The sequence below is a fragment of the Papio anubis genome, chromosome 1 (assembly GCF_008728515.1).
Source record: "Papio anubis isolate 15944 chromosome 1, Panubis1.0, whole genome shotgun sequence".
Taxonomy (NCBI): Eukaryota; Metazoa; Chordata; class Mammalia; order Primates; family Cercopithecidae; genus Papio; species Papio anubis.
Window position 1 is genome coordinate 93,650,060 of NC_044976.1, and position 25,605 is coordinate 93,675,664.

General features: G+C 41.3%; 1 protein-coding gene and 1 long non-coding RNA gene across 3 annotated transcripts in view; one reads left to right on the forward strand and one right to left on the reverse strand.

The window, feature by feature from the left end:
* Positions 1 to 1,973: 1,973 nt before the first annotated feature.
* The window catches only part of ALG14 (ALG14 UDP-N-acetylglucosaminyltransferase subunit), a 93,032-nt gene continuing 69,400 nt past the window's right edge, over positions 1,974 to 25,605 (reverse strand). The window contains exon 4 of the mRNA XM_009213335.4: positions 1,974 to 2,537. Coding sequence (XP_009211599.2) covers positions 2,307 to 2,537 — 231 coding nt within the window. The 3' untranslated portion in view covers positions 1,974 to 2,306. The remainder of the gene's footprint in view (positions 2,538 to 25,605) is intronic.
* On the forward strand, positions 11,848 to 25,576 carry LOC103886968. 2 transcript variants are annotated; one of them, XR_004176281.1, is made up of 4 exons: positions 11,848 to 11,937; positions 14,386 to 14,540; positions 21,516 to 21,596; positions 25,492 to 25,576. It is a non-coding gene; the product is annotated as an uncharacterized LOC103886968 (long non-coding RNA). The 2 variants fall into 2 exon arrangements; XR_004176280.1 differs by having other exon boundaries at positions 14,448 to 14,540.

Consider the following 25,605-nt stretch of genomic DNA (forward strand, 5'->3'; position numbering starts at 1 on the left):
GAACCTATGAAAGATATAAGATTTCTAAACTTTTGGTGATATAACACATACACATTCTTTCTCTGACATTCCAGGCTAACCACTGTCTTAAGGCTCTGCAAAACATCTGGACATACGTTTCTGGAAAAAATTACAGCATCTTTTCTACAACTCTCTCTGGTCTGATCTTTGTAAGTTCTGACCTGATGGAAGCCTCTGCAGCAGGATGACCTGCGGGGGCCCGGGGAAGCTGCCCCACAGCACAGAGAGGCATTCACTAAATGCAGTTCACTTTTCCTTACCATTCATTTACCTAGTGCCACTTAGGAACAAAGTACAGAGCAGAGAAAGACTTAAACAGGAATGAAATGCAGATGCTGTTGTCCCTGAAAAAATCACTTTCTCTCTAGAAAAGTCAAGGCTTATTTCACCTCAGCCCCTGGTTGAACGATACGAATATGCTCTCTGATACTCCAGGTCTACAGGTCAGTGGAAGCAACCAGTGCCTGAGATTTGAGGATGAAAATCAAAGCAGAATGAACTATCATTTGGCTGCCCCAGGCCCACTAAATCCAGACGGCAAAGTGTTCTCACCATTCTGAGACATCTTCAGCCACACATTTCTCCAGCCAAAAACCTAGGAAGATGTCCGGCTGACAGATGCGCCTGTTACATGATTCAGAGAAGGAGGTTTTTTTTTTTTTTTTAAAAAAAAAAAAGAAGAAGAAAAAGGCTAGATCAGCCTCAGGATTTTAATTTTACATGATTGTGGATAATCATGTCTCTTTTCACTAAAATTCAATCACTTCATTAATCACTATTTCTTTATTAGATTTATATCATACTTATAAAGCAAAAGATTTAAGAGGAAAAAAACCTATATATAAACTGAAATACTACAGGAGAGGATCTTCTCTTTTCTGTTTCTTCTTCTTTTTGTTTTGTTTTTTTGGTTGCTTTGTTAAAGAAGCAGAGCTTAGAGGGAAGGAAATGGAATTCCTGTTTTTGAGGAGCTCCCTGGGCCAGGCACTGCACTAACTTGTACTTCTATTGTAGTAGACATGGCACCATTAGAAACACAATCTCAAGCAGGAACAGCGACAGAATTTAGAGGGTCTAAAATATAAGTTCCTTGTTTAAAAAATTATTCAGAAGTTCAAGACAGTGACAGCAGAACATTAAACCAAGTGTGGGGCCCTGTTAAGTGCAGAACTCTATGTGACTGCACAGGCTACACACACGTGAAACTGGCCCCACTATGAAGTCAGGCTTACCTGAACTTGAACTGTGGCTTTGCTACTTAATAGTCATGTGATCTTGGACAAGTCATCTGTAAAATGGGAATAATAACAATCCCTACATCCTTGAGTTTTGTTTGTTTGTTTGTTTTGTTTTGTTTTGAGACAAAGTTTCGCTCTGGTCACCCAGGCTGGAGTGCAATGGTGCAATCTCGGCTCACTGCAACCTCCGCCTCCCAGGTTTAAGCGATTCTCCTGCCTCAGCCTCCCAAGTAGCTGAAATTACAGGCATGTGCCAACACACCTGACTAATTTTTGCATTTTTAGTAGAGACAAGGTTTCACCATGTTGGTCAGGCTGGTGTCAAACTCCTGGCCTCCAGTGATCTGGCCGCCTCGGCCTCCCAGGGTGCTGGGATTACAGGTGTGAGCCATCATGCCCGGCCTAAACAAGAGATTTTAAAAGATACTCTGTATTAAGGCCAACTACTCAAAAAGCAAGACTGAAGTACAAAAAATAATACTGGTTTATGCTCAAGGTTCTGGAGGCTTGTGGAGTGCAAATTGTCATGAAGCCAATTTAATATAACTGCTTCCTTTATGCTGAAAGGATTCACTGGGGACATCACTGTTTCCACACAGGAAATAAAGCCTTTTGTATCTGAACAAAAACTCAGAAATACCTTTTTTTTTCTCTTCTTTTACAATGCAGAATACTTTAAAAAAAAAAAAAAAAAAAGCTGTAGGACAGGAAATGTTACTAATCATACAAACTCTATATTTAGTTCTGTAAAAAAATACTACTAAAACAGCCAGAAGAAAATTTGCAGGTAGTGATACATATTTTTATCTAGAAAAGAGATTTGGTTTACAGAGGCATAAATATTTAGTAGTTACTGTTTATCAGTGTTTGTTTCATAAGAGAAGTCTCAGTTTCTTCCCTGAGTCATCTGTACATTTTTTATTCCTTACCATCAATAATTCTCAGGACTGTCAGATGCCTTTACAATAAAATGTAGGGTTTTTTCCCCCCAATTTGAGTACATACTATTGTTAACTGCAAAATTCTAAAGAAGTCAGTTGCCATTTGTCAAACAATTCGCCCGAGGTACACAGATTTGGGATACTTTTCTTTCAGAGCTGGCCACTGAACAATGAAGTAATCTGAGAGATGAAACAGAATCTTTCCGGACAGGGATAACGTTTCTACACGGCAGATGCTTTCAACGTAGACAATGATCACTTTCTTTATTCCTAGTATCCCAAGGAGAAGGGCAGATACACAGATAGGAACACATGTTCCTGGTCCGTTACACAACACCTGAAAGAAAAAGTTGAAGTTCAAATGAAAACACAGAATAATCATCTAAGGGAGGCATTTTGCATTAAGAACAGTCTGATCTCAGAGGGGATTTGCTTATTATTCTAATAAGTCCTTCTCTGTCAAGAACCAGGATGCAGCAAACAGTGCATGTTCAAGCCCATGCACTTGGAAGCCAGGCAGAGCTGTGTTGTCTTGGTTCTCTTGCTTACCAACTGTGTGACTCAGGGCAAATCACTTAACTTCTAACTTCTAGCATGGTGCCTGGTGCTCAGTCAGCCCTCATCAGATAGGCATGTGTTGCTCTTCTCTGACTGCTCTGTGGACCTTGAATGTCACCAAAAATATAGAAAACAAAATCAACTGAGATTCACTGTTTTCTTTTATGTACCAACTTATTCTTGATTTGGGAGAAAATGTCTTTAATTGACTATGAAGTTTTTTTTTTTTTTTTGAGACAGAGTCTCGCTCTGTCGTCCAGGCTGGAGTGCAGTGGCGTGATTTCGGCCTGGGTTCAAGCGATTCTTCTGCCTCTGCCTCCTGAGTAGCTGGGACTACAGGCGCCCACCACCAGGCCCGGTTAATTTTTTTTTTTTTTTTGTATTTTTAGTAGAGATGGTGTTTCACCATGTTAGCTAGGATGGTCTTGATCTCCTGACCTCGTGATCTGCCCACCTCGACCTCCCAAAGTGCTGGGATTACAGGCATGAGCCACGGCGCCTGGCCGAATTTTTGTAAGCCATTTAAGAAAATAAGAGAAAATCTATTTCAGAGAATTGTTGGTAAGATATTCCTGTTTTCAGAGGAAAAAGCATTTTACACAACATCTTAATCATATGCTCATGTTGACTGAATTAGTAAAATCTAATAAAGCATTTTATTCCACAAACCATAAAACAAGAGGTTTGTGATTGTCTATGCATATCTACTGGGCATGCTCTATGTCACATGATCTTACCAGCCTAAGGTCCACAAAACTTAGCACCAGAGAATCTCAGAGTTGGAAAGGTTCCCATATGTACTGTCTATATTGTTTATACCACCCCAGCATTTCAAGGACTCTCCCCGACAGAAAGAGGGCCATCTTGCCTCCATGTGAACATAGTCAAGGCTGGAGGGTTTGAAAAAGGTCACCTGGTCTAGGCTCCACCAGAAGGCGTGACCACCTGGAACACCATCCACAGAGCTTTGGGAAAAGAGTCTGTTTTAGATGAGACCAATCTTCCTTATGTCTTCCTCGAAGCTCTCTACCTACCATCTACAAACCCCCTTTCTGTCTTTTATGGAGAATTTGTGTTCACTTTCCCTTGAATTACCAGCTACTAAGCTGCTGTCCAGACTGGTCTTTAATCTCCATTAAGTTGCCCTTATAACCTTTCTTCATAGTCCCTCAAGGCAATGTAATAGAAAATGGAACTGAGAGTCAGAAGAACAGGGTGAAACAAATTGCAAACTGGCTCTGTGACTCTGGGCAACAGCATAAATAACAATCACTACCTCGCCCCTCAACACTGCTATTTATTAACAACACACTACGGCCAAGTACTGCAGTAAACGTTTTACGTGTATTACGTTTTAAGTAGTCGTCACAGCAATCATAATTTGAGACAAGTTCTTTTTTTTTTTAATAACTCTGTATCGTTCCAATTTTAGTATATGTGCTGCCAAAGTGAGCATAAGCAAGTTGTATCATCCCTTTTTGCAGAGGAGAAAAGGGAGGCACGCAGAAGTTGGGCAAGTTGCTTGATCACATGTTTAGGAGGTGAAGGAGTTATGTTGCTTCGGTCACTTTTTTCTTATGTGACTCAGTTACCTTACTAGAAAATGGGTAGACTGGACTAAATGTCTTTTCCTCTCAGCTCCAGGGTTCTATAACTCTATAATTTTCCTCTATCTTTGTCTTAAACCTAAATTACAAACTTGCTCTGAATCTTTTCAATGTTCAGAATTCCAAAAATCCAATTAATGCCAGGCACTATTAATATTTTGGACTGGATATTTTAGTTATGGGGGCCTGTCTTGTGCATCTGACTTGGCAAGCTTCGCAGCATCCCTGGCCTCTACCCACAAGATTCCAATAATCAAGACAACCAAGAATGACTCCCATCACTGCCAAATGTCTCCAGTTGACAGCCACTATATTAATGTACTCCCTAATCCTCGGATTATTTGTGCTGCTTTTCTTAGTCTTTGTTTCAATAATACAGAACAAAACAAAAACTACAGCTAAAAAATAATGTAAAGATTGCTGGATCTTGAACGTCACGGAAATAATTTCACATTTGTTCCTCTTTAAAAAAAAGGTACAACTCCACATGTGTTCATTTCAACTTCTAGTCAACTCTCTATATACAAACTATGTATACACAGATAGAGATATCTGTATATGGGAAGGGAAATGACTGGCATTGGTGGGAGATGCATTAACAACCTGCCACAGGTCAGAAGAAGAGACTGTTAAGGTAAAAGTATAAATTAAAGGTATTTTTTAAATCTCTCTTGCATCTGTATATTTGGAAGCACCTTACTACAAAAGTCCCTGGTACAGTAAAACCACAAACCCATAAATCAAGGACTGAAAAAAAAAGCAAACTAATCTCAAAAGAAAGCTACTTTTAATTACACAAAGGTTTACCTCTTTCTGAGGCAGCCTAGGCAGAAAAATAAAAGTGGATTATGGAGTCTTCATTATTCAAAGAAGCATACCAGACAGCCTTATTCCAAGCATCGAACAAAGCAGAACTCACTGAGATAGTCTAAGATGTTAAATGATATAATGATTGAAGCTGTGTTTTTAATTTAAAAAAACACAGAAGTACTCTTCAGACTTCCATTTCTCAAAATATAAATTATCAGTAAATGTGTCTCACACCATCACCCTGGCCATCTCTCTTCCTCAGTACTCTGTAAGCTCCTTATGGGCAGAGTCCACTTCTAGGACAGCGTATACTCTGCACCTAGAACAAAGTAGCCATTCACTAAATTTTGCTGAAAGGAAGAAAGAAAGGAAGAAGCAAGGGAGTATAGAAGGAGTGGGTCTTTGCTTACCCTGTATTGATTCAAATGGTCCCTTTGCCAAACTTGACCATGTGTAATTCTAACCATGTACTTATGTGGTTGACTGACAGCTTTTTTTTTTTTCTGTTTTTGAGACAGAGTCCTGCTCTGTCGCCAGGCTGTAGTGCAGTGGCGCAATCTTGGCTCACTGCAACCTCTGACTCCCTGGTTCAAGCGATTCTCCTGCCTCAGCCTCCTAAGTAGCTGGGATTTCAGGCACACGCCACCACACCCAGCTAATTTTGTATTTTTAGTAGAGACAGGGTTTCACCATGTTGGCCAGGATGGTCTTGATCTCTTGACCTCGTGATCCTCCTGCCTTGGCCTCCCAAAGTGCTGGGATTACAGGCCCGAGTCACTGCACCTGTCATTTTTTTTTTTTTTTTTTTTAACCATTCCACATCCATCACCTTTTCCTCAGGGGAACGAACCACTGTATCCCTCGCTCTCAATTTAAGTGCTTGTGTAGACCTGACTCCACACCCAGCGATAAGGAGAGGATGTATGACTCCAGTCTGACCAATCAGAGCATCGAATTCCTCTGGTGAAAGTCACTGGTTCAGGGAAGAGCACAGTCCAATTAGAAACCACAAGACTTAGCAGAACACTTGCTGGGGCTGAGAAAGCTGCACATTTTCTGCTGTTCTGGAACTGAGGAGGATGTGGCCTTGGTGCTACTGACATCCATTTTGCCACCATGTAGAGAGCTTGAGAATGAAGGCATCACAAAGCAGAGTAGAGCCGAGAGATGAAGACAGGCCAGGTCCGACAGGCAGCATTATGATCCATGAATCCAGTTGTGCCTGAAGGAAACCAGATCTGACCGTAGACTTGCCAGGTAGGTGAGGGAATACATTCTATTTCTGCTTAAATAATTTGAATCAAGATTTCTGTCACTGGCAATAAGAAGCATACTACCTGACACAGCCCTTTGTTTTGTCCATCTCCCTGACTGGCCTCTGACCATCTGCAGCACCAACCAGTAGGGGTTCAATACGTGTCTGCTGGATGATTAACAAATCAATAAACAAACTTCTCTAAGAGCAGGAAGTCTAAGAGATATACTAAAAATAATACGCTATGGGTCTAGAAAACGGAAAGAGGACAGGACAACTATAAATACAAGGTCATGAGCGTAGATGAGCCACATCAAGGATCAAGAGCAATTTTAACAGGATTGTTGTTCTGTAGATTTGGGTCACCACAGGTCAAGTCCCATTGGCTGAAACATAACATTCTGCATGTATGAAAAGACACATTTTCAGGAAACTCATGGATCAGAAAAATAAATAAATAAATAGAAAAGACATACTTAACTTGAATAGTCTGAATTTAACTGCTGACCCAGTAAAACACCCCCACCAAATATGGGCTAAGAACTTTGGCATCCTGGGTTGGTTTGTAGGTCAGAGATCATGGAGTTGAGGGTGACCCGAGAGAGCATGTGAAGGTGAGACTGAAAGGCAGTTGAAGAGTCCAATTAAGGCTTCAATTTTAAGAGACTGGACAGAGAAGCAGAGTCCAACTCTAAGGCACTGGCCCAAACCCAGACCTTCTGATAGCCTCTTGCTGACTGAGGCGAAGGCTGGAGGGAGGTCATGAACTTGTAGGAACACAGCTGCAGGGAAAGCTTTATTGAGCTCCTGGGGCCATGGATGAAGGTAGGGAACTGGAGCCCACGGTCAAAGCTGGGCTGGCTTGGGTAGGTAGCCTATACGGAGGTCAAGGGTTCTGTCAAAATCAATGCTTCTGTTTATAGGGTATTGGCTCCATTATGTAAGGTAAATGGGAAAATGAGGAAGGGAGAAAACACTGACATGTAGGAATAGTCAATAGATAAAGAGAAGAAGCTTGGTTGTAAAGCTGAACAGGAAGCAAAGTCAGGAAAACGCTTTAAGAATGGTTAGACAAATAAGAAGAAAACCACAAGGTCCCTTGCCTATCCCCAAAAGTGTACCAAAGATGATGAAATGATCAGTACCATTTCTTTCAGGTAGCAGAGCTACGAAGATAGAGACACAGAAAAGATCTTCAGATCTGGTCAAGAGTAATAGAAACCTCAGAGATGGCTATTTCAGTGAGTCATTGGACCAAAATACAGGGCAGGGGAAAAGTAAGCATGCTGTGGGAGAGGGGAGCTCAGGTGTCAGCTGGATGGGCCAAGCAGGGCTGGGGAAAGGGTTTACAGAATGGAATGAATGATCTACATGTGAACATAAAGATCAGTGAGAACAAACTGATAGTGAAGGAGGAAACGATCATATAGAAAAGGGTGAGTTCTTTCAATACCAGGAGAAGAGTAAGTATTCAGAGTATCTGGTTCATGAGGTCGATTTGGGAAAAGTTGTACTTTCTGAGAATACGATAAAAGATAAAAATAGTGGCAAGGAAAGTTTGCCCTCTTTTAAATATTAATTTTTCATCTTAGTGTGAAAAATACAGATAAGCACAAAAAGGAACACAATCCTTTTAATCTCACCAATCTTGACATTTTGGTGTATTCTCTTCTAACTTCTGTGTTTGTATATATTTATATTCTAATATAAAATATGTTCACATATGCACATTTGCAATTGTGAGAGCTTATACATAATATTAGTAAAGTTACTTTTAGTTATATTCGTTTTTAAAATACTTTTTAAAAACCCATGGTTTTTAATGACTGCGTATATTTAATCCTATGGATAGCTCATAACTCATTTAACCATTCTGTTGTTAATGGAAATGGTTATTGTTGGAAATTTAGGCTGACTCCTTTTTTCATATTCTAAGTTATACTGTTATGAACATCTTTGTGTATAAATCTGTGATCTCTAGAGTTTTAGTTTTGCATTAAACTATATTCCAGAGTTCTTGCTGAGTGAGAGGTTAGAAGAAGCAGCTTTCAGGATTTAAGGAAGTTGTAGAAAGTTTAATACAACAATTATTATGGATCAGGAATGGACCATGTGGTCTTTTTGTTTGTTTGTTTTGTTCCTGTCTAGAATTTGTTTAAGCAATTTCCCAGTGTATGAGCTGTGGTTGCAGGCAGAGCCCCTTTCTCACAGCAGAAGTGAGATACTCCTTTCTAGGCCTCCTTACAGCTAACAGATGGGCCAGTGACTTGCCCAGCTATTTCTGCCTAGATCTGACCAGGAGCTACTGGTACAGAGGGGCAGGGCTGGAGGAGACTCTGTCCTGGTAGCAAAGGTGCTACTGGCAGGGGTCCAGCATCCAGTGCCACTGGTGCCAGCTGCAGTGCCCACTGTCCAGCAATAGTAGCAGCAGCATCTCCTGAAACCAGCTCTCTGGCCATAGAATTTCAGTCATGGTTCTGGCTGCTCAGCTCCCACTTTGTCCCTGTATATTTTCTAAGCCTGCTTAATTGACATTCCTGGTAATTCCAAGAGGTCTCAATAGCCTTCACTAAATCCTTTTTCTGTTTCAATCAGCCAGAGTAGATGTCTATAGTTTGCTATCAAGAATCCTAACTAGATGGGAGGAACAAAGATTTGAGAGCAGCAAGTGTAGAGACAGAGAGGGGCCGGATCACATCAGAGCAGTCACAGGATTTCCTCAGGCAGGGCTAAAGGCGCTGGACCATAGCCATTAGGAGTCAGACAGGGCAAAGCATGGATGATGACTACACAGCAAAAAGAAGCTGGGAGAGTGCTCCAGGGTCTGGAAAGGATAAGCAAAAGGCCTTATCTAAGATACAAGGGCAAAAGCAGTGGGACAAAAGCCTCAGGCAACTAGACAGAGAAGAATCTGAGAGTAATCAGGGGAGTAAAGAAGAAAATGCAGTTGGAGTCAGGTGGTGTATAACATGCAGAGGTTACAGTCAGGGGACAGGAAGGCTGGGCTGAACCCTGGGAAAGGCTGTGCTGAACATCAGCGATCAGTGGAAGTGGACAGCAGGAAGGAAAAGGATGTGCAGCAGATGGGGATGACGTATTTGCTTGGCTCACATGATGGTACACAGTATTTCTTTTTTATGTTTATTTAATCATCTGAGGAGTAACAGTTAAACAGAAACATCTAAATATCAAGACTAACATTAAATCACCAAATAAATTCTAAACCCTCAAATCACTGACTATTTATGAACCTCAGGTCTCTTACAATTCTATTGGTGACAGAATTTTCAGAGATGTCATCATTGTGTATATAGCATTTTGGGGTCTACTTTTCCACGTATACAGCTACATCCATTCCGTGTTTCTCCACTGCGTGAACGTACCGCAGTCATCTAGCCACTTGCTGATTTCTCTTTATCCAGCATAGCTTTCATCTTCTTTTAAGCCATACCAAAAAGGTAAGCAAGTTATAAATTGTTTTCATTTAGGCAAATGCACCAATGTTTTAAGGATACTGAATTTATTGGCTCATCCTCAAATATTAGTTACTTGCATTTTGCTTGGTGAGAACTCAAAAAAACTTTCCAATTTAATCAAATAAATAACTGGGAAGAACAGTAAACGTTGGTTCTGTAGGCTCTTGCCCAATTGATAAGTTCCCTCTAACGCGCTCTATCGTTATTTGGTCTGGTCAGAATATTCCTGCTCGTTGTGCATTCACATAATCCATCAAGAGGCTGAATAACATGGTGCTTATGCACCAAGGCTTTGCAATCATGCAGACCATGGTTGGCTGCTTAACAGCAATGTGACCTGGGACAGTTTACTTACCCATGCTATGTCTCAGTTTCCCCTGTCATGAATTCATTCATTCAACAAATATTTTATTGAGCGAAGATAATATGACAGGTACTGTTCTGAGCATTAGGGATTTATTAGTGAACAAAAGTCCTAGCCCTTGTAAGGTTTACATTACCGTGGGTAGGCAGAAAATAATAGATATATAGTCATGTGTTGCTTAACAATGGGGATACTTTCTGCGAAATGCATTATTAGGTGATTTCGCTGTGTGTGCACATCACAGGGTGTACTTATAAAAATCTGGATGTTACACCTACGCTAAATTGTATAGCCTACTACTTCTCCTAGATCACAAACCTGCATAGCATGCTACTATACTGAATACTGTAGGCAACTGTAACACATGGTTAAATATTTGTATATCTAAACACTTCTAAACATAGAGAAAGTACAGTAAAAATACTGTATGAAAGACAGAAAATGGCACACCTGTATAGGGGACTTACCATGAATGGAGATTGTAGGCATGGAAGTTGCTCTAGGTGAGTCAGTGAGTGGTGAGTAAGTGTGAAGGCCCAGGACATTCCCGTACACTACTGTAGAACTTATGAACACTGTACACTTAGGCTATACTAAGTTTATTAAAAAATATTTGTTCTGGCTGGGCGCGGTGGCTCAAGCCTGTAATCCCAGCACTTTGGGAGGCCGAGACGGGCGGATCACGAGGTCAGAAGATCGAGACCATCCTGGCTAACACGGTGAAAACCCCTTCATTTCTACTACAAAATACAAAAACCTAGCCAGTGAGGTGGTGGGCTTCTGTAGTCCCAGCGCTTACCGGGAGGCTGGAGGCAGGAGAATGCCGAAGCCCAGGAGGCGGAGCTTGCAGTGAGCTGAGATCCGCCACCGCACTCCAGCCTGGCTGGCAGAAAGTGAGACCCGCCTCAAAAAAAAAAAAAAAAAAAAAAAAAAAAAAAAAAAATTTGTTCTTTCTTCAATAATAAACAATCAGCTTACTATAACTTTTTTTTACTTTATAAACTTTTAAATTTTTGAAAAAACTTTGACTTTTGTAGAAATATTTAGTTTAAAACACACATTGTACAGTTGAACAAAAAGATTTTTTATATCTTTTTTTTTTTTTTAAGTTTTAAGCCTTTTTGTTAAAAACTAAGACATAGACACACACATTACCCTAGGCCTACATAGCATCAGATCATCAACATCACTGTCATCCACCTCCACATCTTGTCCCACTTCAGGGCCACTAACACTCATAGAGCTGTCATCTCCTATGAGAACAATGCCTTCTTCTGGAATACCTCCTGAAGGACCTGCCTGAAGCTGTTTTACAGTTAATGTATTTTTTTTTTTTTTTTACTAAGTAGAAAGAGTACACTCTGAAATAATGATAAAAAGCATAGTATAGTAAATAAACCAGTAACATAGTAATTTATTATCAAGTATTATACACTGTACATAATTATATGTGCTATACTTTTACATGACTGGCAGTGTAGTAGGCTTGTTTACCAGTGCTACATTAGGACAACTATGATGTCACCAGGTGATCGGAATTTTTCAGCTCCATTATAATCTTACAGGACCACTATTGTTTGTCTGTTGTTGACTGAAAAGCAGGATAAGGGAATGGGGTGATATAGAAGACAAAGACTTTCCTGAGGAGGTGACTTACTCATAAGCAAGTATGTGATGAAGTAGTAGGGTATTCTGGGCAGAATCAGATACTGATTAGAGCAAGAGGCAGTAAAGAGGATGATGAATGAAGATTTTGTGGACTGACTCTAAGTTACTGAAGGCCAATGGAAGGGTTTGGGGGCTGAAGAGGAGGGGGAGCTTGAGACAGATTATAGCTAAATAGAAATATTATGCCAGGGTGAAACTGTATCTCAGGGTTCTGAACTTCTTGTAGTGAATAACCCAAACAGAGATGCAGGGCAAGACAGAATTGGCCCTGCCAGTTCTTAGTGGGAGGTGGAGAGTCAGTTCTAACATATTCTCTTCTTAGGAATTGGTAGTGGTAAAGTGGAGAATGTTAGGGATGGGGAATGCTAACCAAACCAGAAGCAAATGTAGCACAGGGGAAACGGTATCTGCTGGGGAGATTAAATAAGATAACACATGTAAAGCATTTAACACAGTGCTTGCTCCATGGTAATGCGTCAATAAATGGTAGCTATTATTATCCATCAAAGAGCAAAGTAATATACTTGTGGCATTTTTCAAACTTTAAGAGTACTGTGTGGAAGAAAGGCCTGAGCCTTATGAAACACATAGATGATGTGGGCTGTGCTAATCTTGTCCTCAAGTCCTGTTACTCTGTCACAGGCATAGCATTGACCTGGCATGACTCAGCCTACCCTTCAGGGGATACTGGATAATAGTAACCCAGCCATCCAATTTGGTCTCTTTGTCTTCCAGTTATATATATCACTTGGAGTAGATTGGGCAGGGCAAAAATTGAGGAAGGGTCCCAGAAAATACTGCTCTTGGTAATCAGGCTTCTTCTTTTTATATAAATATATATATTATAATATATTTAAATATTTATATATATATATCAGGCTCCTTCTATCTTTACATAAATATATAAATATCTTTTAAATATATTTATATATATAAAGATATGTAAATATATAAAGATATTAAATATAAATATGTATAGATATTTCTATATCTTTATATTTTTATATACATTTATATATGTTTATTTATAATTTATATATATTTATACATGTGTAAAGATAGAAGAAGCCTGATTACCAAGGGCAGTATTTTCTGGACTTCCACCAACAGTGGATACCTAAAGGATTCCTGAGCTTCCCCTACTCGGGATCTGCAGTGACCTTGTAGTACACTTCTTAGCCCGTGGCCAAATGGCCCTGAAGGTCTGTAGCCGTAACATAGTGAACAAGTCTGATGACATGATAAATAAGGCTGAGCTTGTCCATTTCAAAACAAGAGTTGTCAATTTTGCCCTTGTATGGGAAACTAGACTTCCCAGCCTACTTGTGATCATCCTGATTTTTGGGGTTTGGTCTGAGCTATAAGTAGTGCAGACATTCAGGCATCAGGCTCCAACATCCCCTCTACAACTTAGGGATGCCCAGCTTTGGTTTCAGTGCATATCAGTAGCATCCTACAGACCCAAGGGGCTATACAGTCTGCATGCTCCATGCATGTTGATGACTGCTTGCCTGACTGTAACTGCAGGGAAGGCAAAAGAGCTCAGAGGTTGTCAATGCCACACTGGGTTGGTATTTCATTTCCTTGCCCTGATGTTCCATCACGAAAAACAAATACATAAATAAAGACCTAAACATTTTTTTGGTTGGAATGGTCAGGCCATGCCTGCTTAGCATCATCACTACAGATCGTTATCAGGTTAACCAAACATTGTTTTCCCAACCTTCCTGGCGGCTCCTACTTTCAGTTGAGGAAACCGAATCTTTTAGTTTTCCTGTTCTCTGGACCAAGGTGATGATTTCCTGGCTTCTTGATCTTTTTTTGTTTTCATTGTATTTTCAACTCTCTGAAATGTTTTCACAGAGGGCTTTAAACTCTACTAACCCAGTATTTTTTCCTTTTGTTTTCTCCACACCCTGAAGTAAGTGGCTTCTCAAAAGCACAGACAGCTAGAGCTAGATGAAACCTCAGGGAATAATTTAGGTCAATCCCTTTCCTTCGGCTTGAGGAGTAAGGGAAACACATTGACAATACCACTTGCTAGGCATAGAGTCTACATGTGGCATTTTGCAAAATTACCTAATTTAAACCTTAGAATAGCTCTGAGAGGTAGATGTTCTATCCTCCTGTTTTAGACAAGGAAGCTATGGTACAGAGAAATTAACTGGTCTATGTGAGATCATACAGTTAGCTAGTGACATAGCTGAGACTCAAACCCACGCTTTTTGAAGATTAGGCCAGGGTTCTCCTCTCAACCATACTGGCCTGGCTGAGGCCTGCCAACTAGGTCTAGCTTTTGCTGGAAGTGGACTTAAGGCAAGAGGGCTCTAAGAAAGGTTCTGACACAGGGAATTTAATTAAAGGTTAAATTCTGGCAATTGTTATTAACATTTTATATAGCTTTAACAGAGATATCAGTAGCAGACTATAACATGCTATTGTTACAGTAAGATGGATTAGGAAAGGTTTTCAGCAGAGAAAATGGTGAAATGGTTAATGTTTTCACAAGAAAATGGAGTGTCCGTCCTAAACAGGAAGAACTGGCTTGAATTCAAAATGATTATATAATTCCTGACTTCAGTCATGGCACTCTCTTAAGTAGGTAAGTGATATTTTTCCTGTGATACTTCCTCAATTTTTGTACACATACCTACGTATTAAATTTCTATCTTGCTGAACTGAAAACTGGTCAATAGTGTTCCTTATTTTATGTGCATACTATTTTTGCAGTATAAAAATAAGCTTAAGAATTTTTATAGAAGATGATCTGATTCATTAATTCTGAGTCAAAGGATATGTAAGAACACTTCTCTATGAGATTCTGAGCATGTGTGTGTGTTTATGTGTGTGAGAGAAAGATACAGATATACAGAAAGAGACACATTCATATATTCAAAGACAATGAAACAGAGGCAAGGAGGTAGAATATGACAAGTTGAGATCCTAAAGTTTCTGTACTCTTAGTGTGCTTAAAGAACGTGGTATTTTGGGCCAGGTGCTCATGCTTGTAATCCCAGCACTTTGGGAGGCCAAGGCAGGCAGATCACTTGAGGTCAGGGGTTCGAGAATAGCCTGGCCAACATGGTGAAACCCCGTCTCTACTAAAAATACAAAAATTAGCTGAGCACAGTGGCACGTGCCTGTAATCCCAGCTACTCAGGAGGCTGAGGCAGGACAACTGCTTGAACCCGGCGGGGCAGAGGATGCAGTGAGCTGAGATTGCGCCATTGCACTCCAGCCTGGGCGACAGAATGAGACTCTGTCTCAAAAAATGTATATATTTTGGAGCCAAGTTTGGATTCCACACATTGAATAAGCAGTCAAGGTCCTCCAACGAAAATGTCCTTCGCTGTCAGTGCTTTCAGGCTTTCAAAGATTGTTTCCTTTACTTGTCCATCACATATTTCCCAAAATCATAGCAGTGATGCACCTCACCCATCAGTAACTTACAGAAGCAGAATGACACTGCTTTGTTGAAATCAGGAGGTTTTTGGAAGGTTTTAAAAACTGACTTCAAGTTCACCTGAGTTACATTAAGACTGCTTGGCTGCACTAATGACTGTTTCCTATCGCACATGCAAAAGACAAGAACATTGTAGGACTTCAGGAAAGCAGTGAGTTTCTCCCAGCTCTGTTCAGAGAGGATCCCACTGAAAGCAAGTAGAGGAGTGACTCTGTGCTAGTGTTTCTCAGACTTTCACATCACATTCATCCAGGGGTACTTAACAGAAATGGAGATTCTTTCTAAATCAGAATCCCTGGGTCTAGGCACCAGGAATACACATTTCAAACAAGCTTCCAGGTGATTCTGGTGCACACTGGAGATTGGGGACCTCTGCTCTACACTATAGGAACAGGGTTGGCTATGTTCAGGCATGGTATCCCTACCTTCATGCAACCTGGCAGACGGGGTGTGTGTGTGTTAAAGAGGAAAAGCAGTGGGAAGAAGGAGATGTGGGCACTGGTGATCCATCAAAGGCCGTTCTCTCTCATGCTGCTCAATACCACTTTACGGGCAAGCAGCCCTGCTGAACCCATCTGGGAGGGGCTTTTCAGTGAGCCTGAGGTTTCCAACAGCAGAGAGAACTGCCAGATACTGGAGAACTCAGCCAGAATGCCCCTCCATGTGTTGGTTAGGCTTCTGGAGTCATCTCTTAGAAGGCAGGTATCCCTGAGTGGAGTTCAATTGAAAGGACTAGAAGTTATTTCCCTAATTATCTGTTAACACTTTATTTTTTTGAGATGGAGTTTTTTACTCTTGTCACCCAGGCTGGAATGCAGTGGCACAATCTTGGCTCACCGCAACCTCCGCCTCCCGCATTCAAGTGATTCTCCTGCCTCAGCCTCCCAAGTAGCTGGGATTATAGGCGCCCACTACCATGCCCAGTTCATTTTTGTGTTTTTAGTAGAGACAGGGTTTTACCATATTGGCCAGGCTGGTCTCAAACTCCTGACCTCAGGTGATCCACCCGCCTCGGCCTCCCAAAGTGCTGGGATTACAGGTGTGCGCCACCGCATCCAGCTGTTAACACTTTAAAAAAGCGTAGTTTAGAGTATCCAGAGAATATGCACAGGATATAAGGAAGACACCCAAAAGTGGAAAGACAAAGACATTAATATTAATAGGGAGGTGGCAGGTGGCAAGGCACCATATCCCCTGCCACTTAAAGTCATCTTGCCTGCCAAGGTGTCCCATTCCATCCCTGCTAAAGGGCATGTGAGAAATGGCTTGCTGCAGGTGCTTCGCATTACAACCTGGGCCTTTGGGGAGGTGAGGGTGCAATAAGTAGGGCCTCATTGGTGGGGTTCAGTCTGTCAGTAGCACCAGAGTGGACCCTCTCCCAGAGTAGTCTTAAGGGCAGGGGCAGCAAGTTTTAATCCAGCAGTTGATCTGGAGACATTTTGCCTGACTAAAAGCCGAGTCTTGTTAAGGAAGAGATTCTCAAACACCATGGTGAGAATATTAAACCTCTGAGTTTTCTAAATCAAATATGAAGCCCCCTGTTGATTGAAACAGTTTCTGCCTAATTGCAAACAAGATGGGGTATTTGAGGCATTGACGGTCCAGGGAAGGGATAGCTGTGAAAGCATGGGCTCCGGAGCCTGACTGCCTGGGATTGCATCCTGGCTCTACCATTTCCTGCCTGTGTTATCCTGGGGGAATCATTTCATCTCTCTGTACTTCAGTTGCCTCATCTGTAAAATGGGGATTTGAGTAGTGCTTCCCTTATGGGGTTATAGGGAGGATTAAGTGAAGTAAGATCGGCAAAGCAATTAGATCATAGCACGTCTTACATTTGCTGCTTAGTTTTATTTTTAGTTTCTCTGTACAGGACTGCCTCACAATAAATACCAAAAGATGTGTCTTGGAACTGAAGCAGGGAGGAGAATCTTTATGGCATCTGTATGGTTGATGTTCTTTCAAGATCGACAGTGGCTCTTTTGACTGAATTACAGTCTTCTCTCCTCCCCCAAATCCCACTGAGGGCATGGCTGGGCCACAGTCCAGGCATCTTCTGTTGGGGCAGCAGGTTCTCAGGTTCTCTTTGAAGAGTCTTTTAAAGGGAAAAGAGGTGGCGGTGGCAGAATAAACTCCTATTTTGTGCAGTTCAGCTAACAGGGAAAATAATGCACACCAAGTTATTTACTGGTAGGGCTTCTCAGGGTAAGATTTAAAATAAAATTCTGTTGGAGAATATAGACAGTCCATTCTAGGGTATAAAATGGAATTATCTTAACCAGGATTAAACCACATTTCCTGAGTCTGACGGAGCGTTTCCAGGGAGAGTAAGCGCCATGCAGCCTTCTATGCCAGTTGTCCATTGTTGTTCCTGACTCCCACCTCCACTGGCTGTCTAACCCCATTCAGTTTTCCCTGCCAGCCCACCATGGTGTAAGTCTTTGAAACAGAGAGCTGGGTCTGAAAACAAAACCAGGCTCCCTTTGATTGGGGGAAGCGCTGGCAATGGGAAGGTATGAAAGAAAACTGGATGGAGGGACACTAACTTTAAATGTGCTGTTAATTATAAGCAAGTATGCTAAAATCCATGTTAAAATTCTAATAACTACCACCAGCTTATCACTCTGTGTTGTCTCATCTATATGACTTTATTAAAAAATATATTTATGAATTAAATAGTCATGACCTGAGCAGAAGGGCAGCATAGTATAACAATAAAGTATAGATGCTGTAGTCTTAGGCTATCTGGGTTTGAATCCTGTCTGCCACTTGGCCTTCAGACTTTGGGTAAGCCAATTTTCTTTCTAATGCCTCAGTTTTCTTATTCACAAAATGAGGACAGACATGGCAGGTAACTAACTGATAGGGTTACTGTGAGGATTAAATACATACAAGGTATTATAGTGGTACTGGCATTTTACCTGGCTTGGGGCTTGGGAAGATGAGTAAGCCATCAGAGAGCTTACAATTAAGAAATGGTATTGTATTCAGCCCCTATCACATGCTCTGCACAAAGCAGGTACACACAAAAAAATCTCATGGGAAGACTGAAGAAATTACTCATACATTGTTAGGTGTCTAGAGGTGCTGGCCAGTTTAACATCACAAAATATCTCAGAACAAACATAGGTTTTATGCAATACCTGTACAAATATGAACAAAAACTTTTGAAACATGTCATTAGTTAAAAACTCCATGCTCCAGTCCTGAGTCTTTAAAAGCTATGAAACATCCTTATAAAAAGCAGACTACAAAGAAAGAGCCTGTCCCAGGGGTCAAATTCCCTCCATTCAGGCAATTTAAGGCAAAAGAAAAATGTAATTTAAATCCCCCCACTCCCACCAAAAAAGACATAGTCCACAACGTTAAAAAACAAAACAAAACAAACAAACAAAAAAACCCTAGCTAAGTATCCAATTATAAACTTTCATTAGACCAATTTTTTTGGAAAACTGAAATGAGGCTTCAAGTGCTTATCTGAATGATTAGACATAATTATGAGGCAGGAGTATCTATAACATCCTGGCATTCTTGAAAGCATGCAGCCCTCAAATGTCCCCAACACACCAACTTTACTCCTTTTCCACTCTTCCTTTCCCCTCCTCTCTCTCTCTCTCTCTTCAGTCAGTGAAAGGCAAATCTCTGTGTTATCCCATTCCCTGCAGTTTTAACCTGCCAGGGGATTCCCTCTCCAGCTCCCTCCTGAGGGACTGGTCCAGCTTCTCTTACTGGCCAAGTTCATCTCTCCTTTGGCTCCAGCTGTCTTTCCCACACTAGATTCCTCATGGAAACCCTCTCATCCTGCTGGGAAAGGACCTCTGGCAGCACTGCCATTTATAATCTTATTAACTTTAGGAAACAGCTCTCCTACTATAATACACTTCTCTCTTTCCCTTCTCTTGCCCAAATCCTGTTAATTTTACTCAGAAAGCCTCTCAAATCTGGGCCTTGCTCTTGATCTTCACCATCCCTGACTGGTGCAGGCCATCTCTCCTCCCACGTGGTTCCCCCAACCCTCCCACCCACATTCCCAGCCCTATCCCCTCCTGCTCCATTTCACTCTTTACAGTGCTGCTACATGACTTTTTCCTAAAATGCAAATCTAGTCATGTCATCACTAACCTTCAATGGCTTCTTCCTGCCTTCAAAATAAAGTCTAAATATCCTGGATTAAAAGTTCCTTCCTAAAACTCACTACCTATACTTTTATTCTTCATTATTGCGGTTTGAAGGCTCGTCTGAATTATTTTCTATGGTAATAGAGAAGCTGCATAAGTATTGTTCCAGTTACTAAAACAACAATAAATGTGAGGAATCAAGAAATATATTTCTGGCCAGGCCTGGTGGCTCATGCTTGTAATCCCGGCACTTTGGGAGGCCAAGGTGGGAAGATCACTTGAGCCCAGGAGTTCAAGATCAGCCTGGGCAACAGGGTGAGACTCTGTCTCTCTAAAAAAAAAAAAAAAAAAAAAATCAGCTGGCTGGCATGCACCTGTGGTCTCAGCTACACTCAGGAGGCCGAGGCAGGAGGATTACTTGGGCCTGAGAGGCAGAAGTTGCAGTGAGCTGTGTTCATGGCACTATACTCCAGGCTGGGTAAGAGCAAGATCCTGTCCTAAAAAGAAAAGAAATATATTTCCTGTTGGTAGCCATGTATTTGGTGATCATTTAGGAACAACCAGTTGTGCAATTCTAAAGCAGACTTAATTGTTCCAAATGCTTTCTTTGTTCAAATTAATGAGTTCTGTAATACATAAACCAGGATTAGCAAAAATTTGGCCAGTGTGAGTTAATTCAACCTATACTTACTGGAAATCAAAAGCTTTAAGACCAACATGCCACATTAAAAAAAAAAAAAAAGAAAGAAAAACAGGAATGAGGAGGGAGAAAAATCACTAAATTGAAGGTTCAGAAAGAGAAGAAGAGAAGGCAACAAAGACATATCCTACCTACCAAATGACCAATTCTGCCCCAGGCTGCGCCTGATCAAAAAATGGCAGTTAACACACACTCAAATTCTTTGTAAATAATTTGTAATTTCATTTTAGTCTCCACAGCCACAATAGGTGGTAGCTATGATTATCCATATTTTAAGGTGAGAAAATAGGCTTGCAATATTTATTTTGCTTACCATGGTAATCACTGGTTAAATACAATGCTTAAAGTTAGGGGGTAATACTCAACCCTCCTGTTTCCCTAGAGGGAAGGGAATTTCCAAGTCTCAGGTGGGAAGAGTAGAGTCTCTTCTTTTCAGTCTTCTCACTCTATCCTTCCCTAAGGAGAAAGAGCAGCTTGCCTGATCAGTGAGTTTAGGAGGACAGACTGAGGATGCTCAGCCAGCCCCCATGGGCTTTTTCACTTTTTAAATTCTTTTCAGCTTGTCTATTGTCAACATGTGACCATGCTCTACACCCAGACGGGTGTGCTAGATAGGGAAAAACAGAGGCAGGCCTGCTGTCTAATTTAGGAGAAAAGTATTAGTACACCTAGGGTGGCTGCATATATAAGCAGCATCTTTCAACATGGCTTTTATTGTTGATAAAGTGAATAATTTGATTTCTATGCCTTCTTTTTTTTAATTTTTAATTTTAAAGACAGAGTCTCACTCTGTAGCCCAGGCTGGAGTGCAGTGGTGCCATCTCCGCTCACTGCAACCTCTGCCTCCCAGGCTCAAGCAATGCTCGTGTCTCAGCCTCCCGAGTAGCTGGGATTTCAGGTGTGCACCACCATGTCTGGCTAATTTTTATATTTTTAGTAGAGATGGGGTTTCACCATGTTGGCCTGGCTGGTCTTGAACTCAAACACCTCAAGTGATCCACCCACCTTGGCCTCCCAAAGTGCTGGGATTATAGGTGTGAGCCACCAAACCCAGCCATTTCTATGTCTTATTTCTCAGCTGGTTATGAATGTTTAAGTGGAGAAGACGGAGGGCTATCAACTGGCTTCCTAAAAGCCAAATACAAGGCATAAATATAGGCATTCAATTAAATGAATGAATGAATTTGTCCAAGGCCACATAGCTAATAAGCTATAGAGTACTTAGATCTGCGTCTGACAGAAAGGCATGATTTTCTAAACTTCCACTTTGATGCTTCTCACACAATGTACTATTTCCAGGAGTAAATTCATGCTTCAAGATGGCTGCCAGGAAACTGGAAACACTGGTTGTTGCAGGCACAAAGTACCTTAAAGACACAGGTATGCCTAAGCATGTTGCTGATAATCTATTTTTCTACAACAGTGATGAGGGATGAGTTCAGTAATGACTGCTTGTTGTCAGTTATCTCATGGGCCAATATCGATTAAGCCCTGTAGGTACTGAGGGGGAACCTGCAAGGTGGGGAGAAGTAGCGTAAGCAGCCCCAGCAGCAGCATGGAACAGATCGGGAAGGAGAAAGGCAGGCAGCCTAGCCTGAAGTTGGATGAGCACAAGAGGGGCGGGGCAAGGGACTGAGGACCAGGGGAAGGAGGCTGAGTGGGTTGGGGATGAGGGGAAGGCAGGGGAAAGAGGATGAACATAAAAACGCCAGGACAGCAAAAGACTGAAGAGAAAAATATGTCCAAACAAAAAATATAAAGGGGAGACAGATAAAAGAACAAGAGTAAATCACATGCTATGAAAATAGCCACAAACGGATTTTCCATTTCATGTCAAAATGATGAAAAGTGAGAGCTGGCCTGTGTGCCAGTAGCCTTCAGAAACTCAGAAATAAAATATCCCATTTGAAAATAGTTTGGGGAGCCAGTAGATGACAAGATTCCTCCTGCAGGCAAAAGTGAATTAAAGCAACGATAGTTATCTACTGCTCCTTCCCCACTCCCACTGTTTGGCTGGCAAGCACATATGAGCTCAGCAGGACTCTGTAATTGCTTTTTAAGAGTATCTGGTAGAACTCAAGATTGTGTGTTCACAAACACCATATAAAAACAGGGTCATCTTTGCCTTCCACGAAGTGTTTTTCACTCTGTTTCAAGGCCCAGCTTAGTCTTTTTTCCCCTTACTAAAGCGGCAAACAAAGAATTCTCTGACACACTGCACCCACTGCAGATGAAAGCGCTTAAGTGTGAGTGAAAGCAACAATGTTTAGAGTGACATTTACTAGCTGAAAACAGTGAAATCAGAGCGTTCCAGTTCACGGAGATTAAATGTCAGGCTTTAAACATTTAGTAGAGTATTAACTATGGAAGTTTTAAAATTTAGGATTCAGTTTTATATTGCAAACAGCACTTAAAACTTTTTAAAGCAAGGAAACAAGTGGTCCACAGGCTGAATAAACATATTTATTTTCAACTGAAAGTGAACGAACTGCAGGGCAGTTACTGAGCTTAGCGCAACAATACCAGAGGTGCTCACTGTCCTTCACCATCCCAGATTAATAAGAGAAGGGTGACATTCTTCACACTTCATGTTTTGGAAGACACAAGTCAAAGTCCAAAACACAGGAGTTTGCGGGCACATAATTTTCCACAGTGGTTGTGGACTTTAAAAGTTCAAGAGTTTTTATATTATTGTTCTAGAATGAATGCCCTTGGTCTTTTTTTTTTTTTTTTTTTTTTTTTTTGAGACAGGGTCTTGCTTTATTGCCCAGGCTGGAGTACAGTGGCACCATAATGACTCACTGCAGCTTTGACCTCCTGGGGTCAAGTGAGCCTCCCGCCTCCACCTCCTGAGTAGCTGGGACTACAGTGTGTGTCATGCCTGGCTAACTTTTAAAAATTTTTAAATATTTTGTAGAGATGAGGTCTTACTATGTTGCCCAGGGTGGTCCTGAACTCTTGGCCTCAAACAATCCTCCTGCCTCGGCCTCCCAAAGTATTGGGATTATAGGAATGAGCCACCATGCCCAACCTGAATGCCTTTTAATGGACCAAAAAAGTAAGAGGGGAAAATATAGCATTTTTGTTTTAAGATTATTTTCCATAGAAAAATTTATTTATGACAAAATTAGCTATAATTTCTAAATATAACATCCATTTTTGATTCAATCACAAAACCTCAGAATTTGATATCAGTAGTCCTTTCATTCAAAGTCAGCTAGTTAAGTATCTTCTCTATTATGCTTACTATGAGGTGTTGGATAGATACAAAGCCAGTGATAATGGATATTTCAAACTTTGTTTTAAACATCTTGTATGCATTGTATTCAATTCCCAATATCTTTATGAGGTGGCCACAACTATCCTCATTTTACAGATAAGAAACCTGGGGCTTTGAAAGATTAAGGACTTTGCCCAAGACCAGAGGACTACTAAATTATGTAGAACCCAAACTCCAGCGCTGACTCCAAAGCCTGGGTAATTAACTTCCCTTTTTTTTTTTGAGACAGCATGTCGCTCTGTCCCCCAAGATGGAGTGCAGTGGCATGTTCTTGGCTCACTGCAACCTCTGCCTCCTGGCTTCAAGCAATTCTTATGACTCAGCCTCCCCACTAGCTGGGATTACAGGTGCCTGCCACTGTGCCTGGCTAATTTTTGTATTTTTAGCAGAGACAAAGTTTTGCCATGTTGGCCAGGATGGTCTCGAACTCCTGACCTCAGGTGATCTGCCTGCCTTGGTCTTCTAAAATGCTGGGATTACAGGTGTGAGCCACAGTGCCTGGCCCTGGGTAATTAACTTTTTTTTTTTTTTTTGAGACAGTCTCGCTCTGTTGCCCAGGCTGGAGTGAAGTGGTGCAATCTCGGCTCACTGAAAGCTCTGGGTTCATATCATTCTCCTGCCTCAGCCTCCCGACTAGCTGGGACTACCGGCGCCCGCCACCACATCCGGTTAATTTTTTTTTGTATTTTTAGTAGAGACAGGGTTTCACCACATTAGCCAGGATGGTCTCGATCTCCTGACCTCGTGATCCACCAGCCTCGGCCTCCCAAAGTGCTAGGATTACAGGAGTGAGCCACCTTGCTCACCTCCCCCACCTTTTTTTCTTGAGACACAGTCTCGCTCTGTTGCCCAGGCTGGAGTGCAGTGGCATGATCTCGACTCACTGCAACCTTCGCCTCCCGCATTCAAGCAATTCTCCTGCCTCAGCCTCATGAGTAGCTGGGATTACAGGTGTGTGCCACCATGCCTGGCTAACTTTTGTATTTTTAGTGGAGATGGGGTTTCACCATGTTGGCAGGAACTCTCCATCTAGCGGTGACCACAGAGATGTGAACAAATACAGTTTAACTCAAGCAATGCCACAACAAGAATACGAAGAGAGAGATACACAGAGTAATTCCGATCTTGGAAGACCTCACAGAGGAAAAGACATTGAAGCCAGGTCTTGATGCATGAGGATAAGTCTTTCAGACAAAAAAGGCAATGATTACTCTAGAAATAAGGAAATGCATGTACCAAAATTTAGAGAGCTTGACACGTCCATGGAATGTTCAGAGTGCAGTGTGTATTTGAAGGTGGGGTGCCTGGAAGCAGAGACACAATGCAGTTACAACAGCCAGGTGAACATGAAAAGGGAGGCAGAAGCAAGGTAATGGAGGAGGCCAGAGTCAGGACATGTTTCTAAGCCAGAAACAAAATGGTCTATGACCTATTGGTCACAGGCAGTGAGAGAGAAGAATCCATAGTTGCTGGATTTGTATACTGTTACATCATTTAGGTCTCAAAATTAAGGAGGTAAGACAGATTAAGAGTGGGGACAGGGATCAGAAAGATGGTATCTTAGTTCAATTTGGAAAAACTGAGTTTGAAATACTTGAGAAGCAGTTAAGCATCCTCTTTACTGCATTCTTCACTTGAATAAACATTGAGTTTCTCTTGTATCAAGTAAAAAGAAAATTAAAAGAGGAATGAAACTGGATCCCATCCTCCTAGAGTTCACTGTATAGTCTGGTTCTTCATGGAGCAGTAGATAAGGGGAACTTATAGGGGGATTTCTGTTTGTTATGGTGACTAAGGGGTGCTATTTGCACTTATTGGACAGGTGCCAGGGATATAGACATTCTGCAGTACTTGGGATTGTCTTACATCCCTCTTGACTTTCAATGTCCCATTGGACATCTACATAGTGAAAAATCTGTTTAGCGCTATTTGAACCTAAAACCTAATTCTGTTTTACATAGAAAGACAAATTTTTTTTTTTTTTTTTTTTTACAGGTTTTATATTGAATTGTCCTAAATAGAACCTCCATGGAAACTGAGGGAAGACTACACTTGGTTTGTTTGGAACTTTACAAAAGCTGTTCACTATTTTAAAAAATTACATCATGG